At 44.0% G+C, this 18,858-nt stretch overlaps 1 protein-coding gene across 1 annotated transcript in view; it reads right to left on the bottom strand.

The window, feature by feature from the left end:
* FIG4 (FIG4 phosphoinositide 5-phosphatase) overlaps window positions 1-18,858 on the bottom strand; it is an 83,327-nt gene that overhangs the window by 31,669 nt on the left and 32,800 nt on the right. Inside the window, exons 10-15 of the mRNA XM_066613353.1 lie at window positions 15,935-16,032; window positions 9,671-9,804; window positions 8,237-8,353; window positions 4,643-4,688; window positions 3,799-3,947; window positions 2,260-2,426 (exon numbers count right to left, since the gene is read on the bottom strand). Of these exons, the coding sequence (XP_066469450.1) occupies window positions 2,260-2,426; window positions 3,799-3,947; window positions 4,643-4,688; window positions 8,237-8,353; window positions 9,671-9,804; window positions 15,935-16,032 (711 nt within the window). The remainder of the gene's footprint in view (window positions 1-2,259; window positions 2,427-3,798; window positions 3,948-4,642; window positions 4,689-8,236; window positions 8,354-9,670; window positions 9,805-15,934; window positions 16,033-18,858) is intronic.

Below are 18,858 nucleotides of genomic sequence, written 5' to 3'. Positions count from 1 at the left end.
CTGTGCATCGAGGCTCCCTAGGGAAGCGTGGCTAGCCCCAGGGGCATCGTGAGGCATCTTGGGAAGAGAGGTGGCCATAGCAGCTCAGCTGCAGGTGAAGCCTCCCTACTTGCTGCTTTTCCATGGCTGTGAAAGAGGTGGGTGGGGCAGTGTGAGGTGGGGAGGGTGTGTGAAACATGGTGGGGGGAGGTGGGAGAGAAGGCTGCCTGGGCAGCAGCGGAGGTGCTGCATCTCATCAGCTCAGGGCGCACTCCTGGCAGGCTTCTAACTGGGAGGGAAGCGCTTAGGAAGAAGGGAGCCCAGCCTGCTCTTAGTGGGAGGGGGGGTGTCTAAATGCCACAGCCTGCATTCCTCTGTCTTGCCAGGGGGGAACAGGGGTGGCATCTGCATGTTGGGGTGTGTGTGTGTGTGTGTGTGTGAGCATGCCCCTCACCTTTGGGGGTGAGTTGCAATCTTGCTCTGTGTGGCTGCAATCCTATCCACACTTTCCTGGGAGTAAGCCCCATTGACTCAAATGGGACTTACTTCTGAGTAGACCTACATAGGCTTGGGGGGGTCTGTGTCAGCTTAGCCAAGGATCTTCACCTTTCTCTTTTTCCTCCCCCTTCAAAAAAGAGAAAAAAGTCGCTCTTGATCAGTCAAGTTCTGTCTCCAAAAATACCCATTCCTTTTCAGCCATCCCCCTTTTTCCTCCTGCCTCCTTGGGGGCGGGGGGTACTTCCCATGTTGGCTGCTATTTAAGACAAAAGGCACAATCCTAGCTAGGTCTACTCAGAAGTGTCCTATTGTGTTCAATGGGATTTACTCCCAGGAAAGTGAAGTTAGGATTGCAGCCACAGTCTCTAGGTCTCAGTTTCACATCAGTCTGCAACTAGCAGATACCCATAAAACAAAGTCTTCCCCTCCCCCAGCAAATTCATCACTTCTCCCCCCCTTTCCAAAACGCTCCAGGTATGCTGCTAACAAACTCAGGGCAAAAACCTGACCAGGTCTACTCAAAAGTAAGTCCTATTGTGTTCAATGGGGCTTACTCTCTGGTAAGTGTGGTTAGGATTGCAGCCTGAGAGTGCTGGCAGCTGCTTTTTTGTTTCTAGTGTATAATTATAACACCTCCATCCCCATTTTGGAGGTAAATGAGGTGAGGTGATGTATTGGGGAGCCAAGGCCAATGGCCACAAGGATCAGGGGAGCTGGAAAAGGATCAGGCTGGAAAAGTTCGAGAACCACTGCCTTAAAGGAAAGGTGACTGTCCAGTCCCGTTTCTGAATAACTAGACTATTTTAGATTCCAGAAATCAGTAACAAAAATATGGCAATGGTAGCATTCAAATTCATAGTGGATCTAAATCCTTCTCATATAGGTCAGAAATGCTACTTGAGAATGATTTTTCCAACTTATTTATCAAGTGAAGAAAACCAGTAGTTAATGTCTGCCAAGAAGGGTATAATTCCAATGATTTTTTTGTTGTCTGGAGAGAAATTACGATTCCCCCATCACCCAAAAAAATGACAACAGGAATGACAGCTTGCCTTATTTCAAAAGTACTACCTTCAGTGTAAGGATTCTGCCATTTTTAGCGCCCAGCCTCCATCTGGGGAGCCAGCAAACCTTGCAATGCAGCTAGTTCTTACAAGGGATGATTTCCCTCCACTCAATTCAGAATTGGTTCAGGGACCAAAATGAAAACTTTATTTAGTAAGCATTTTGTCTAAATGGATATCAATTTTGTACCCACTTTTTTTTTTAAAGCCTGCCCCAATTACCTAGAGTAATTGGTAATTACATACAATTACCTAGTATGTAACTTTCTAGGAAAAGGCTTCATGTTGAAATTAGAAACATTGGTTAAGGCCTTAAAGTACGGCCTCTAGCTAAGGCCCCAAAACTAGACAACTCACAGTGGATTAAATCTATCATTCTGATCACTAAGAGTAGGCAGGATTTGCCCAGTGTTACACTTCCTTGCTTTACAGTGATTGCAATCTGCTTTTCTCATGCCTCGATTCTGTCTGTGCTACTTTAGTCTGACCCAAATAACTTGCATACTGTTGACAATTTTATCTTGACCCAGTTTTAGTTGTATCATGAAATTTCAATAGTACCATGTAGCTAGTTGCCATAACTCCTTTTTCAAAACAATTCATACCTTTTCCAAGGCTGACTGCTGCTGCTAATTTCTAATATAAAAGATACAGAAATTTATTCTTAACCCTGCAGGTGACAAATAAGGGGAAAAATCTTACAGAGCATACAATTTACCTGAGAAAGCATTGCTGTAGTATCTGGAAAGGGTTTGCATAATATCCTTGGAATGCTGGGTCCAAGGTGCTATCTTTCTATAGGTTTTTACTCTATGAACAAGTTGAGAACCACCATACTGAAGTGAGAGAGTATCCCCATGATCTTCATACAATTCTTCAAACAATCTAGGGCAAGGAAACCACATGGTTAAGAATTCTAAGGAAAGCAAACACCAAGGTTATAGGATGAAGCATTCTCCACAAATGCCTCCTAAGCTGTCAAACCATGATGTATCCCACAAGACACAGGGGGCAGGAATTGTGCCATCAATGGGCAGAAGAGCAGTTTAGCACCACAAAAGAGACCTCATCTTCCTCCTCTCTAAGCCCTAACACAGGGTTTCTCAAACTGGGACGTCACAACACCCCAGCCAGATCACTCTGGCCTCTGCCCCCTTAAGGGGCAGGGGCAGGCAGCAACACAATCCCCAGGATCGCATTGCTAAGGGGAGTACACGGACTGGCATTTACTTAGCAGTCCCTGCTGCAGCCTCCCGGGGGTGTGGGGAGCCTTGCGTGAGCTTTCACAGGGCTCCCCAGGTCTGAAAAAGTGAATATGCAGCGACTGCGCTCCACCTCCACAAAACCAGAAGTTGAGCGTGATCACTGCGTTTTCACTTTTTCAGACCTGGGGAGCCCTGCAGATGCTCATGCAGGGCTCCCTGCACCCCTGGGAGGCTGCAGCAGGGACTGCTAAGTAAATGCCAGTCCCTGCAACCCCCCCTTAGCGACATAATCCTGGGGATCATGTTGCGGCCTCCCCCCTCCCCTGCAAGGACTTACTGCGGTCCTCGAACTCCCTGGGAGTTTGACAACCGCAGCCCTAACAAATAAGTTAGTTTTTAATCTTAGAAATATATTGAGGTAAAAAAGTATTCATTTTGGAACAATGGGGGGGGGGGAGGGAACCAAGCCAAAAGCATTCCCCACAATGCTGCTTCAGCAGCAGTCAAAAAGGAACTGTGGGATTGGGCGTTCCCTCTTGCCCTCAAGACACACACTGTGCACCAAGTTTCCCCAACTTGAGAGCAGAGGCAACCTTCTGGAAGCTTCCATGGTCAGTACCACAATTGTGAAGAACGCCACTACACGTGACTGCACAGAGACCACAAACAAGAAGATTTTCCACAAAACAAATCATCTCTTTAATTTGGACCAATCAATTACCTTGCGAAACTGAAATGAAGATGTTATTCTTTTAGCACTGCACACCAACATAACTGATTTTTTTCACTTGTCTGATACAGTCAAGTGGCACTGGAAATGCATTTAATTTCAAATAGGTAAATAAAGTGAAGACTTCACTTCTTTTTAAAAGAAAACTAATGTATTCATCCAGAAAACAGTTTAAGGAGTTTTAAGAAAACCTAGTATCAAATCAAAATTAAATGTAGAAATACAGAAGCTAAAAAAAGTATAAGAAATCCAACTGCTACGTTTTCATTAACATTTGCAGAACATACATATCATATTATACTCACCTTTGAAAACAGCTTACCTAACAGCATCTGTGTCAAACAGCAAATTGGGTTTGTCAATCAACCCTAAGGCATAAAGCTGATATGCCAAAGCACATTTCCCAACCATAAATTGGGCTGTGTTTGTGCGATCCAAACAGTCAACACAATTGGTTCGAAGAACTCCAGTCTAAGATAGAAAGTATTTTTAAAAAATCTTCTTTATAAGACCAACAATTAATTTTTTTAAAACGGAGTAAAAGCTGGTATGCAAGTCTCAGTTTGCACGAATGCCAGTCACTTTCTGCTTGCTCTATTTGGAGCTTGTACACAGGGGTGGGGACATAATTTCCACAAATTCCCCATTTAGTCTTCAGCTCAGGCACTCCCCTGAAATCTGCTGCTGAAAGTCCTGAAACCCATTGGTTTGGATGCAACACACTGTGTCAACTTCTTTCCAGAGTACAACTGCTACTTTTGCTCTCAAACCCACCATACAATGGAACATAATCCCTAAGGCTGGACATGCAATTCACTGTTATAAACTAATTCACAACTCCTGCTTGCTAATTTTGTGCACATTAAAAAAATACACAATGTAGTTTTTGCACACAGGTCAGATATTTGGACTTCTGCTATGTTTAATAGGAATGTGATTTTCCACAGCTTCCCCAATTCTCAAATCCATGACAGCTTTCTCATACTGGATTTTATGAGACCATTTGGAATAATTATTTTTTTAATCATTAAAATGGCCATAGTCCAATATACATGAAACTTTATTTTGGAACCATCTTGCTCCAAGAAGCTGAATAAAGCAAACTCCTTTTGTCTTGCATTAATACAACTTGATTTGGTGCTAATGAATCAATTTGATTTCAATACCTGTAAACGGCCAGTGGGAACCACAAATCCTCCCAGATCATTCCACCTGTAAAACAGTACACTGTCATCTCTCCAGTTGTATCAGATAATCAATCCCATTCCTTCATCTCAGCCAAGCATTTTCCCTATTCAAGTTGCCTGCCAAACTCCTTCCTGTGCTAGTCTTTTTACCCTTGCATTAGTTGAATATTGGGCATGGTGATTAACATTCAAAAAATGAAAAGTGATATGGTACTGGATTTCAATATTGGTGGCAACATTTTTTGTTTGGACAGAAGTTCATTCAAGAATTTTTCTTCTGCAAACTTCCAAGGACTGACCATTGTATCAAGCTTTAATCCACAGGATGCTCTTTCCAAGGAGTTCCTGGCAAATATCATTAGTCAGTGCAGTAGTATAACTGGGGGGGGGGCGGGGATACAGTGCCCTAAGTACCATGCCTGGGAGGTGTCAAGTTGCACCCCCCCCTTTTGGCAGCGGCAAGGTGGGGGCACTCAGAGCGATTGCGACAGCTTTTTGGTCTTTTTTCGCATCCATGTTGCCCTTAGCTACCCCAGCCCTGGTAACCTGAACCTGCCTTCCCATGCAGGTACTCTGAGCAGGTGCAAGCCACTCTGAGCAAGTGCTTTCTTTCGCTATTTTCCCCCAATTGGGAAAAAAATGAAATAAGTGGGCAGCTGCTCAGAACAGCGCACCACAGCTCTTGAGTGCCTGCTCTGAGTGTCCGCAAGGGGGGTGCAAGTAAAAGTACTGCAGCAGCAGGGAGGCCTTGCTGCCGCAGTACCTTCTCCTGTCCATCCATCTCCAACAGCTGCTCAGAGCAGCATGCAAACGCTCTGAGTGTGCCAAAAGTTACTGCAGTGATACCATTGTGTCACCGCAAATACATCCAGGTCAGGAACCGGGGGGGGGGGTGTGACATCTTGAGTCACAGCCCAAGGTTCCACATGGGCCAGCTACACTAGTGCATTAGTGTACAGATGATGCTGTATGTTTAGCACCGAAAGAGGAATGTTGAACCGCAAGATAAATTGTCCCCCAGGAGTAACTCATGTCACACCCTAAAATATATGACTTGCCTGTTATTTAATATTCTTTAATATTAATGACTGATGAACAATGTGACAAAACAGGTGCAACCTTGTTATACACAGATTTTTTATACACGGATTTGACTCAACACAAATGGCCACTGCAAATGAAAAGGAATGTGCTGATCCCTGGAGAAAGGGAAAAATGCATCCCTTTAAAATCACAGTTTTAAAAACTGCTTTTTACTGTTGTAGAGAGTCATTCAAGCAATTACAGTTTTAGCCACAGATTTTTCTATCTCAACTTGATGAGGCCTTTTAAAGTAAAGGAAAACAGTTGTTTAACAATAGCCTTGTTAATGTGAGAGAGGGGAGCTGGAGAGAGGGCAGCCCGCTGATTCTCTCTCCAAGGCAAAGCAACCCCTCCCACCAAGTGAATGAAAGATCACTTTGCCTGAGAGAGATTGATTGATGGATTCTCTGCCCAATGACTCTGCCTTAACATCACAAAGGTCAGCAAGGCTGTTTTTAAATCATCCGAACAAAGGGACTTTTTTTAAAAAATTGATTTGCATTAGCGCATTTTTTTCCTATCCATGTGAGTTCTGGGAACAGGAACGACTCAACTTGTATATTCATACCAAACAATCATATTCAATGGATCAATAACTGTGTAACTATTTTCAAATTAATTCATAACTTGAAATGAAAAATCAATTAGCAAAATTTGATATAAGCCTTTCAAATGTGCATTTTGCCTTTCATCCTGTTCTAAAATACCTGCTGCTTGCATGAAGAACAATATATCTCAATGAGTGTTACTCATGTTCCACTAAAACAGGGGTGCTCACACTTTTTTGGCTCGAGAGCTACTTTGAAACCCAGCAAGGCCCGGAGATCTACCCTAGTGGGTAGAGACTGCTAGCAACACTCAAACCAGCGGAGAAGGAAAGGCACTCTGCACGTGCTCAGAGGTACTGTTTCCTTTTGTCTCCTTGACACTCCAGGGGGAAAAAGGGGTAGAAGGGAATGAGGTTCGTGGGCTGAGCAGACCAAGGCTGCCACCCTGCCCACACTTTCCTGGGAGTAAGGCCCACTGAACTCAATGGAGCTTACTTCTGAGTAGACATGCATAGGATGGGGCGGTAAGTACCACCGGTGCTCTGGCCAGCTGGGCCTCTCTCCTCGCTCGCACTCACCCAGGCCAGGACCCTCCTGGATGACTGCTGCTGCCGCCGCCGCCGCCTCCTTCACCCCCACCACAGTCCATGCCTGGGGAAGGGAGGGGGGAAGGGGAGGGCGGCCAGGGCCCTCCTTCCTTCCAGCCCTCCCCTCACGGGAGTCCCCCCTCCGCCTTCTCCCGAGGACAGGGCCCGGGCCCTTCAGCCTCCGCAGCGGCCGCCTCTCCCGCCGCGCGCCCTTCCCTCAGCTGCCGCAGGAATATCAATGAAAGGGGCGGGAAAGAGCCCCGGAGCTTCCCGATTGGCCCGGCGCCGCCGAGTGTCCCGGATGCGATGGCGGGCCAATTGGGAAGCTCCGGAGCTCTTTCCCACTCCTTTCAACATGGTGGGCCAATCAGGAAGCTCCGGGGCTCTTTCAACATGGCGGGCCAATCAGGAAGCTCCGGGGCTCTTTCCCGCCCCTTTCAACATGGCGGACGGGAGGCTCGGCGTGTGATCGACCGGATTTTGCTTCGCAATCGACCGGTCGATCGCGATTGACGTTTTGAGCACACCTGCACTAAAACAAATGAGAGATTTGCAAGAGCACAAATGCGTGTGCATGCGTGCATATGAGCCTGATTTCTGTAGCGTTTATCTAGGAAATGTTCTTTTAAAAGATGCTGATTTCAACAGAACTTGAGCAGAATCTGACCTTGTATTTGGTAGGGGCAACCTATTTGCCTGATTTCAATTCACCCCCCAAAAAAACCTTTGCAGATTTGGTTACATGGTACAGTACATGTTGTTGTTGGCATCCTACATTCCCCAGTACACTGGGTATATTCCTCAGTCACTGCTCTCTAGGGTCCCAGGGCATGGTGTAAGGCACAAGATACAACATCTAAGCTACAGTTAAGCAGGCCTGGCCTGATCAGAGACTGGACGGGGAGACCTCTAAGGAGCCCCCAGTCTTGAGTTCCATGGAAGAAAGACGGGATACAATTGTAACAAAACACACATTCATTAGATTTGGCTTCTTGCTTTACTATCCACAGAAGAACATAAAATGAAAGCTCTTGGAATAGTCAGGAGAGCTTAGCTGTTTCCTGCTTTACAAATTGCCTTCAATTACTGTTCTTAGAATTGTGTGTCGTTATCTTTTAAGAAAGTGAAATGATAAAGCAAGAGGAAATCTGTTCACCATCCAATTCATAAAACACTATCTTAATCACAGCAAAGATATTGGTTATCCCTTGTTATGAAAAAAAAACAACAACCAAGTAGCATGGTTTCATACGTGAAGTACATTCGGTCTGTACTAGTCCTAAATGAATAAGGACATCAAATTACTTTTAAAAATCTTTGAAATTATATACCACATTTCGTTCTCCCATACATACTTTTCATCTGGGCGCAAGACATTGCAGTAAGAATCTGGACGATTGACAAAGAAACCCGTTTTCTTCACCACATTCTCTGCAATCACATTCAGTCTGTCAAGGACGTTACACAGTTTGCTAGAAGAGAATCAAAAGTAAGCACTGAGTACATGGATTTATTTGCCTTCATTGAAAAGCATCTTCAATGAATTCACTTCAGTTCACATCATCCTCTTATGCACCTTCAACACATTGTATCCAAAGCAAGGTTGTCATGCAGTTTTGTATCCATAAACCACAGAGAAGTGAAGTTCATAGATTATCAGTAACAGCATGAATGTAAAAGCTACTTCCATTTCTCATCTGGAAAATCATCTTTAAAGCATCTTCAAAGGAAGAGATCACCAACTTTGCCTGTACGTCTTCTAAAATGAAAGTCTCTGTTGCTTTCCCAAGGCATAATTAAGTCAAGCCTCAGACAACATGCGGGCTGGTGTTACTCATCTAGACACACTGCATAAGCAGTTCAAATGAAATGAAACAGGTAGGGCCGTGTGGTCTCACGTATAAAGCCTAAGGTAAACACAATGCTTCTGAAATAAAGGGCTAGCTTGACTCCCAAACACTGTCAATCAATGGGACTGGATAAGCTCACAAACATCTAAGGACTCACAATACACTAAATGAAAGATGATGAATTGGAAGTTCATCTCCAGTTTCACAAAAAGTGATTCTCAAATACTGGTCTGGAAGGACTCATGAAGACGCCCTAGTAATTACCAGAACTTTTCCTAAGGGAAGAGATACCATAGATATCCACCTATAAATGTGAGAAATTTTTACCAAAAAATCCAGCATAGACCATCTCCTCATCCTATCTACAGGTCACTCAGTGGGTCAGAGCAGTTCGGGACAAGCGCAGAGGAGCGGCAGGCAGGAGATCACCCTGCGCAATGTCACTCCAGCTGGCCATGCTTTACCTTTCCCAATGCAACTAGCCAGTACATGACTTGGCAGGCAGGCTGGCAGCCCTTGGGTCTTAAAGCCTGCCGCCTACAAACTCAATACTGTACAACTGCAGATTTGGAAAAAAAAATTCCCCTCGCTTCCTCTCTCCTCCCTCCCTCCTGGCTGTCCATTACATAGAAGGGAGGAAATGGCACACGGTACTGCATAAACACCTTGTTAATGTCTTCAAAAACAGTGGTGCAGCTCAGATTCTTTCCCCCCTTTCAGTCAGACTACAGGGCAATCAGGTACCAAGGCAAGCTGCAGCTCTTCCTCACAAGCACCTTTCCCTAAGTTTTACCCCCAACTTATCTGAGGGTCATGGAACAGTCCATGATTTTTTGGCTGAAAACCTGCCCTCGCCTTATGTGTGAGATTGCCTTATAGGCGAGTGTCTATGGTACTTTAGATTTTTATCTGCTGCTCTAGAATTAAAAATCCACACACCTCTTTGTATATTTGGCCATGTCCCAAGGAATATATACAATAGCATGTTCAGGAGGTAAAAACTGATTGAGGTATGTCACCGCAGCAACAAGTTCTTCACTCAATATCCTTTCATGTTTTCTTTTTTCACGCTCCTTCAAAAAGAAACATTAAAATTTAGGATGACATACATACATCAAGTACTGCAATGTGAATTTGGAGTGAAAAACTAGAATTTTTTGCAAATACAACATTAAAGTATTTCAAGGCAGAAATTGCCCCTGCCTTCACAAACTGGGGGGGGGGGGGGATGGTCAGCCTTTATAAGGACCCAATCACCCAATCAAGGTGGCAAACCAAATAAAAGTGAATATTGGCCTAAATTTCCTTCCCTTGGTAAGTACTGAAAACCTGATCACTTTACTAAACTAAAAGTGCCATATCTCATGCGAACACATTTCTATGGTTTAACACAGGGGTGGCCAACCTGTGGCATGCCACGTGGTTTATATACAGAACCTTGAACTTGTCACATCAACTTATTTTGGCCTTCTCTGTACTTGCTTGGGTGGTTTCACCAGCCCATGTGATCTGCAACGCCTCTGCTTGGCTATCTTCACCCCACCTCAGGTCTTGTCACTCCTTTTCTGGACTTTATTCTGGGAGAAGCACTATGTGCTTTTGGCCGTAGAGCCCTGGGTTGGCTGTGACAGGTGACTTTGTGTGTGCTACTTTAAAAGTGTCCACGTGCCACAGGTTGGCCACCCCTGGTTTAACAGATAGTTGCAATGGAGAAGAAAGAAATTTTTTTCTTCGCAATTATGTTTGTGGGCGCTTTTAATTTCTTCTTCTTTTTGCCTTTTCAGTAATAACTCTAAGATATTAAATGCTGCTAGAAGAATTGAGCTTTTCCATTTATCTGAACCTCTTATTATCCAGTTGCTTCATTCTTTCCCGAACATTTGTAAAATAACCCATACTGTGAGTTTATGATGACAGAACTACATGTACCCAAATTGTAAAATTAGTTCTTATTGAAAATATGACAACAGCAAGATCTAGTATTTCAGATAAAAACAATTCAAAAGCAACTTGATTGTAAAAATGATAATGCACAATAACTAATCCCACATAAATTTTCCTCCCTGCAACCCTCTTGCCTTAGGCATGAGGCATCTTTTCCCCCTCTCCTGCCTGCCCCTAGCCCCACTGCTATCATCTCTTTTTCATTACATCTCCTGGCCTTTAGATGGTATGGGCTTGTGGACAGGGACTATTTTTATTTTCTGTATGTAATATGGTTATGTCAATATAAACATTTCATTTCAGTATCTAAAGCACAGTAAACACCAATGAAAGAAAAGTACCTGTACTTGAATCATAGTAAAAAAATGGATATTTTAATAAAGTTCCACTACCAATTTATACTATACACACACAGTCATACTAATCATAGACAGCCATTGTATCAGTAAATTCCAATTTCTGTCACATGCCTTTCTGTGGATGCAGAATTTAGAAATGAAACAATGAAAAGGTGGGTTGAAAGGAAACAGAGCAGGCAGTTAAGAATAAAGGACAACCATAAAGGAGGATAGCCATCGCCAAGCACCTTAGAAGATTTGGTGATAAGGATGAGGCTATTAAGCAGAGAATACTGGAAATATTCATTTTAGAAGAATTAAAAACATGTGGTTTATATTGACATTGTGCCACACATGAAAATGTTTGGGGGGCCAAATTCTGAAGCTGATGTTCTCTCAAATTCAAGCCTTCCCCTTGGTTTACAACAGTGTTTGAAAGCCTGCTATAGAAGTTGTAACTATATAAATAGCCACTGCTCTTTTCCACATCATATTAAACAAGCAGATGCATTTTTAGAGCTTATTGACCTTAAAGAATTATCCAGCAAATATACCTACTTGAATTAGAAAGGCTCTCTTGGCCTAGTAGAAATGGATTCAAACACTTGCTCACATGCATAGGATAATACTAGTTCCACTCTCTACACAAAAGCGGTAGGAAAACATTAATTTTAACATCTTAGTATTGAGCACCTCCAGGGAGAAACATTTTCAGACACACTTCAAAAGCCCTGTGAATAAGAGCCTATAATGATTCACATGGCAGAGTCACGTGAGCCTAGACAGACATTATAGTCCTAGCCGAATCTAAAAATATAAGAGCCAAAATCATTTTGTTGCCAGCTAGGTCTAACGTTGTTTACAGCAGCCTCGTGCACTGCCTCTTAAAGGCACACTGCCAGATGGAAAAAGATGTGTTTACCACTTTTGCTTGATGGATTAATGAAGTTCAGCTCTTAAGTTTCATGAAAAGAAAATGCACTCCTAGAAATGAATACAGAGGCTGACTACATGCAGTAGGGGGAAGTGCCCATGAATAGCACTAAAAAAAAAAATTTACAAAAACAAATTCAAAAAGTCACACACAAATCATATCTAGTTTTTTGCTCAATAAGATTAGAAGTAAAGAATAGGCTCTTGAAATCACATTATGTTAGTTCAAGATGCTCTACAGTTTGAACATCCACCTAATATTTTTATGTCCAAATTTAAGTGATAGTTCTTTGTCAAGTCCATGTATATATACTTTTATTTCACTGTACTGTTTCATAAACCTTTCTTCCACAAACATTCATACTGAGAAATATTTAACCATCTCATTGCAGTTATGATAAACAGATTAACTCAAACCTCCTGCTTCAGAAGTAAAAAAAAAATGAAAACTACCACCCAAACAGCACAATCTTTTTGCATGCCTACTCAGAAGTGCCAATGGGTCCTACTCCCAGGTAAGTGTGGATAGAATTGCAGCCAAAGTTTCCTTGGCAATTTGAAATACTGGTCTTGAATTAAAAAAAGAAAGAAAGCTCCATATTCCTCAGCTTCCAACCTGCCACGTGATACTCACCTGTGTGTACTGAGAAAGGACACTGATTCGCCTACTGAGATGAATCCTGGGGATTCAAACTTCAGGTGAGGAACTTTCGTTCCCAACACTTGGTCTTTCCAGGCAACATGACCACCATCCTGTAAGGCGATGGCAGACGGATGTTTATATAGGGTTTTACATGATCATGTGGAGGACCTGGACTACAGAAAGTCAGGATTCTTTTCAGAGCCCCTCTGCCTCCCAGCTAAAGGAAGACAAAAGACATGGAACTCTGCCAGTGCCAGTGAACACTTTGCATATTCTGCACTTAGTGAGGATAGCCCAGGAACAGAGGGTTTAGCAAAAGGCAAAGCAATTTTCTATTCTTAGTAGCTGGGGCATTTCTTTTAAAGGGTGGGTTAAGCTACTTGAGGAGGCAGTGCTGAACTCTAGGGTGGATCAAGGCGAAGACTTCACCCAAGTTCAAATTCAAGGAGACTGGGTCAGACTTTCAAGAGAGGCAAAGAACTGCCATGTCCAGCTCCACCTTCTGGCTCCTCTTTAAGCCTTGACTGTGTCCCTTTCCCCTCATGGTGGCCATAGAAAAATGAACTTTCCTGTGAGGAGGATAAAAAAAGCAGCAAGCAAAACACACCCTCCCTCCATCACCTAACTTTATGTTGTAATGATCTTGTGGTGAAGATTTATTATGACTTGTGTTTTTATCATTTTATTTGTAGACTTTTATTGATGAAAGCTACCTTGGGGCCCTCTTTGGAGGCAGAACAAACAAGCTCTAGTTTAAATGGAAACAGTCAATGGTTCCTCATTGGAGGGTAGCTATAGCCAGAGAGCACTTTCTAACGTCATCAAGACCATTATCAGGAGGTGATAGTGTGCCTTAGCCACCACTGTCAGCTAGCCAGCTTGGGAAGCTATCAGGACAGAGGGCCACTGATGCTGTAATGCAAATAGCAGGATGTGGTGCTCCTGGCTTCACAATTTAGGGAGCCCAACAGAAATTAGGGTGAGGTGGCCAGTTTTGCCACAGAAGCCATCCAGGTACGGAAAAATGTCTCCTGAAGTCAGTTTTGCAATCACATTAGGTCCACACAAATCTGACCGTTATAAATAGCATGCACTATCCTTGTCTTTTGTACAACTAGTAACTTGTCATACAAAAACAGCTATGACACAAAAAGTAATCAAGAGTTCAAATATAATTACTCAAAGCAGTTGCAATTTAACATGCAGATGATACAATTTGAGTCAAGTAACCCTTTTTTTAAGGATCAGCCTTAAAAACGGAAACTGTTCCACCTTTTGTTCTTGGCTATTCAAAGGTGTATCACAATGCTCTTTTGGTGGGTAAGGCTAGATGGACGGCAAATTGACAGTGTATGCAAGAGGCAGTTTAACATGAAAAGCAATGGTGCAAATCTGTATTCCTGAGATGTTGTTTGCTTTAAAGAAGACAGCCAGAGTACCAAGATAAGTAACTGTTGACCAAAAGGCTCATAACTGAACACCTAGTAAGAGCCCCCTACTCCCCAAGCACTGGAGGGATCATAAGATTTCTATCCTCATCAACAACAGACTTTGTCAACATTTTGGTACTTGTTTGAAAGTTTCTTCCATCTGCTGGTTTTCTACTTTCCAGGAATCTACAAATTGGTTTTAACAGTTTAATTCATTTTTTGCTTTCATCTGCAGCTTTCTCCCCAACTCTTCCAGTTTCTAAAGAGCTACAATAACAAGCACCTGGGCTGAATCCAAGTTCTCTTCTACCAGCTGGATACAGTGATTTAAAAGATACCAATGTGAATAATCATTCTTATAACTACGGTCCCTTGCCTCCGTCTTCTGCTCTAAGCACACTATGCACATGTAATCTATCCATGACTGCATTGACAAGAAAACGTGTTCATCCGGGCAGCCAGCAATATAAGCAATAATGCACTAAGTAATGATGCACAGATGTTACATCCTGAATGACTTTACCAGAAACAATGATCCCATGAGGGATTTTGGAGCAGGCATAGCCATGAGCGACATGCCAAAAATCAGGAAGTCTCATCTTTTCTAGTTCTGCCATCCTATGATGAGAAGTTCGCCTTGACTATAAATGCTTTACTTATGCTCTATAACAACTTTTCTCCTACAGATGGAACAGGGAAGCATGCACATCTCTGGTTTAAGCTTTGCAAGTTGGACACTGACACACCAAACTAAGTCAACTTTTCAGTTTTCGCACAGTTCCTACAAATGTCACATATTGGCACAAAATACCTTAACATCCAAAAACTCGGATTTTACTTGAAGACTTACTAAGGGTGTATTCCTGCTCTTTACTTGGGCCAACGTAAGTCTCTTGCGCTGGCCTGAAAGTGCCATAAGGCAATTCTGCACCACTTTCCAGGAAGATAGACCTGTGCATGGACATGCACTGGCCTCCCCGCGCTGACGTGGGCCCCGGAGGACAGGCGAGCTGCATCGGCCAAGCTCAGTCAACGTAGGGGTCAGGGGACGTCGGGAGGGCAGGGAGGAGGTGGGAGGGAGACATTTTGAGGCAAGTGGTGAGCATTCGCAAGAGCATGGGAGGTGGAGCCAGGATCTGGTGGTTATGCCGGATCCTGACCCCCTTCCTGGGCAACGGGGCCCAACTCCAGGCTGCTCGGATTTGCGCCACCTTGTCAGATGATGCAGATCTGAGCAGACCGGCTGGGGCTGCTGCAGTGTGACACAGGGTAAGGGGAAAGGCTTCCCCTTGTCTTGGGCTGCGCTGCTTTTGGCCCCAAACATGCACTGGATGCAATGCAGGCCTGCTGGCCTACCTGCTTCCAGTGCAAGTTAGGATTGCACCTTAAATGGCTTTCAGAAATTACACCAGTCACAAATGGCCTAATTCTTTATAGTCAGAACAACAAAACTTCCTTGACTTCATGTGCCCCCTATCTTGATAGGGGCATGAATGCACAACCCATATTGGCAATTTCTTCCGCACAAGTGGAAGGCAGGGGGATCATTAATATTATTAAACAAAAGTGGTTAATTACAACAACAAGACATACTTCCAAGTCCAAGAGAAAATGGGTGCTGTGCTGATCCCAATAAAACTTCCTAAAGTTCTGTGAAATATAAAAAGCTTGCTTATTCCTACAACAATTTTAGCTGTTCCAATCAAAGGTATCATTTGGCTCTCTTTTAAACTTGTATCTGAATAATCTTGTATTTTCCAAGTCTGGCTTTCCAAATACCAAGAGCAAAACTTGGATCTTCATGAACTTCCTCTGAAATGGGGCATGCAAGAATAAACAAGGAGTAAGTACAATCCATGGGGAAGTACATCAGCTTGCTGTATGGCACACACAAATAAAGATAAAATAATGTTACCTTTACGAGATTCAAAATAATGATGGGAGAGCCAAATCTCTGGAGCATCTGATCAAAGTGAAGTGCAGCTACATGTGCAAATGGGTCTGCCTGGTCCACTAGAAAAGGAACAATTATTTTTCAGTAAGTTGTACACAGAGGATCGTGACATGAGCAACCACAGTACTACACATTCCTCAAGGTTTTGCAGTCTTGTGCCAAGTAGTACAAAATTGCTGAGTTTATGCTATAGGATTGGCATCTGCATTGTCTGCTTTCCATTAATTTTTGAAATAACAGATTCCTGAGTTTCTCTCTCTGCAGAAGTGCGCATGGCCTCTGGGAACCAAGTGCCTTGGGAACAAAGTGCCAAGTAAGGCACAGCGAGTTTAGCCTCTGTGTGAGGAGAAGAAGAAGGCAATTGGATCTCTGAGTTTTGGAGAAGGAGAGGGAAGACTCCCTGAGTTGTGAAGAGGAGAGGAGAAGGAGAAGTGTACTCTCTTTCTAACTTGTCTTCTAACCTTAAATCAACCTTAAATCAACAGTGAAATTTAGCTTAACCTTTAGCTTAGCTTTACCTAAGTTAGCATCTAATCTAACCTGAGGGAGGGAGTCTAAGGTCCGGCAAATTGCGGCACAGGAGCTAGGAGGACAATAAAAATAAATATGTGTGTACATAGGTCTACTCTGAGAAGGAGCGGAGTCCTACTTGTGAGTAAGGGCCCAAGGTACAGGCACTTGGAAAAGTAAATAAAACATAGGAGGATAAAGTGGAAAGCAAGTTTTTCTACTTTGTTTAAAATAACCCTATACTTAACCCAAGTTAAACTTAATCTAAGTTAGAACATAATCTAAAGGTTCAGTAAATTGGGACACAGGATCCTGGTAAGATCAATCAATCAATCAATCAAGAAAAAAAGAAAGAAAGAAAGATGCACACTTAATAAAAGAAGAAAGTATAATTTAGACAGGGAGCTAGAACCCAAACTAAACTAAACAAAGAAGATGGTAATAGAGGGAGAAAGCACACTTGGTGTCCCTATTTTATAAACAGGGCAAAACAGGATGTAAACCTTAGTGTGTAAGTTCTGCCAAGTCCAAAAAAAACTCTTAAACCAATACAGTTTAAACTCAAATAAAAAGCAGCTTGAGGTTAAAAAACAGTCCAGCCTAAGAGAACTGAATTAGAAGGGTAAGAATCTAGGAAGGGCCAGTTCCCAGCCAGCCAGGGCAATTTAGCATAGTCATTTAAGAGTTGATAAGAGCCCCATTAGGCAAATCCAAGCACCCCATTCAGGAGCCTGCAGAATAGATTAAACCTATCAGCAGCCTTTTGTCTTCCTGACCCTTGGAAATCTCACCTGGGAAGACCAGCCACACTGGTCCAGCCCCCTTTTAGTGAGGCTCAAGCATTAGCTTTATACTCCATAAAGACCAGCCCCCTTTCAATCAGCAAGGAGGGAGGGAGGACAAGCTAGCTAGGAGTATAAAGCTAATGCCTGCCACCCCCTGAGCATCTCTGCAGTAGCCTGTGTGGCCCTAGGAGCCCTCTGTGCAAGTTCAGCAGCAGGGTGAGGAAGCCAGGGCCCCAGACACTGCCCTTTCTCTTCCCTTGAGAAGAGGGCAGCAAACCAGTGAAGGGTTTTCAAGTACCCCTAAACAAACAAAAAAACTATGCAGTCAGCCAGCCAGCAACAGGGTGGGGGCTATCCAGTGTTTTGCATTGAGTGCCACATGTGTGACTATATGCCTTTGGGGCATAAGTCATGGGTGTGTCCCCGGTGCAAGGAGCTCCAGGGACTCAGGGAATGCGTCCGCTCCTTTGAAGCCTTGGTGGCTGACCTGGAGAAGCAGAGGCAGGCAGAGAAGGACTGTGGGGAGACTTCCAGGGACGATCAGGCTTCGTTCCAACCTCCGGCATGCAGCTCCTCAGCTGCCTGGGTGGGAAGTCTCGAGGCTGGATGACATCATCCTGGAGAGGAGGGAAACCATCTCCTAGGGGGGAACCCTTCTCCAGGGGACAGGCCGTAACCGAATGCACTCAGGATACTCCTCGGCGGGAGGGGGGTCGGGGGCTTCTCGTAGTGGGGGATTCGATTATTAGAAACATAGAGAGGGGAGTTTGCGACGGATATGAGGACCACATGGCAGCTTGCCTGCCTGGTGCAAAGGTGGCGGACATCACTACTCAATTAGACAGGCTGGTAGACAGTGCTGGGGAGGAGGTAGCGGTTGTGGTGCATGTCGGCACAAACGACGTAGGTAAGTGTAGCCGGGAGGTCCTGGAGGCCAAATAGGTAGGAAGCTGAAAGCCAGGATCTCAAAGGTAGCGTTCTCAGAAGTGCTACCTGTTCCACGCACAGGGCCAGCTAGGCAGGCGGAAGTCAGGGGTCCCAATGCATGGATGAGACAGTGGTGAAGGGAGGAGGGGTTTAGATTCGTTAGGCACTGGGGAACATTTTGGGACAAGCGGGGTCTGTACAAGAGGGACGTGCTTCACTTGAACCAGAATGGAACCAGACTGCTGGCGCATAACATTAAAAAAGTAGCAGAGCAGCTTTTAAACTGATCCCTGGGGGAAAGCCAACAGGAGCTGAGGGGCATCTGGTTTGGAACTCCTCATCCCTATGGGACGAGGGTGGGGAGGTTAGGGAACAACAAGACAAAGGCAGAGTAGGAGAAGAAATTGGGAATGGTAGCGTGATGGGATGTGATAGACAGTTTGGCACAATGAGAGGATGCAGGGACAAAGGAGCTAATAAGCAGCCCACCCTGGGGCATTCCATGTACAAATGCTTTTATGCAAATGCCCGAAGTCTCTGAGCAAATATGGGAGAACTGGAATGTCTGGTGACTGCGGAAAACATTGGCATAGTGGGCATCATGGAAACCTGGTGGAATGCAGAAAATCAGTGGGATACCGCAATCCCGGGCTATAAACTCTA

This window comes from Tiliqua scincoides, chromosome 1 (genome assembly GCF_035046505.1).
Source record: "Tiliqua scincoides isolate rTilSci1 chromosome 1, rTilSci1.hap2, whole genome shotgun sequence".
NCBI lineage: Eukaryota > Metazoa > Chordata > Lepidosauria > Squamata > Scincidae > Tiliqua > Tiliqua scincoides.
The sequence above is the reverse complement of the archived record's forward strand: the minus strand, read 5'-3'. Positions and strand labels throughout refer to the sequence as shown.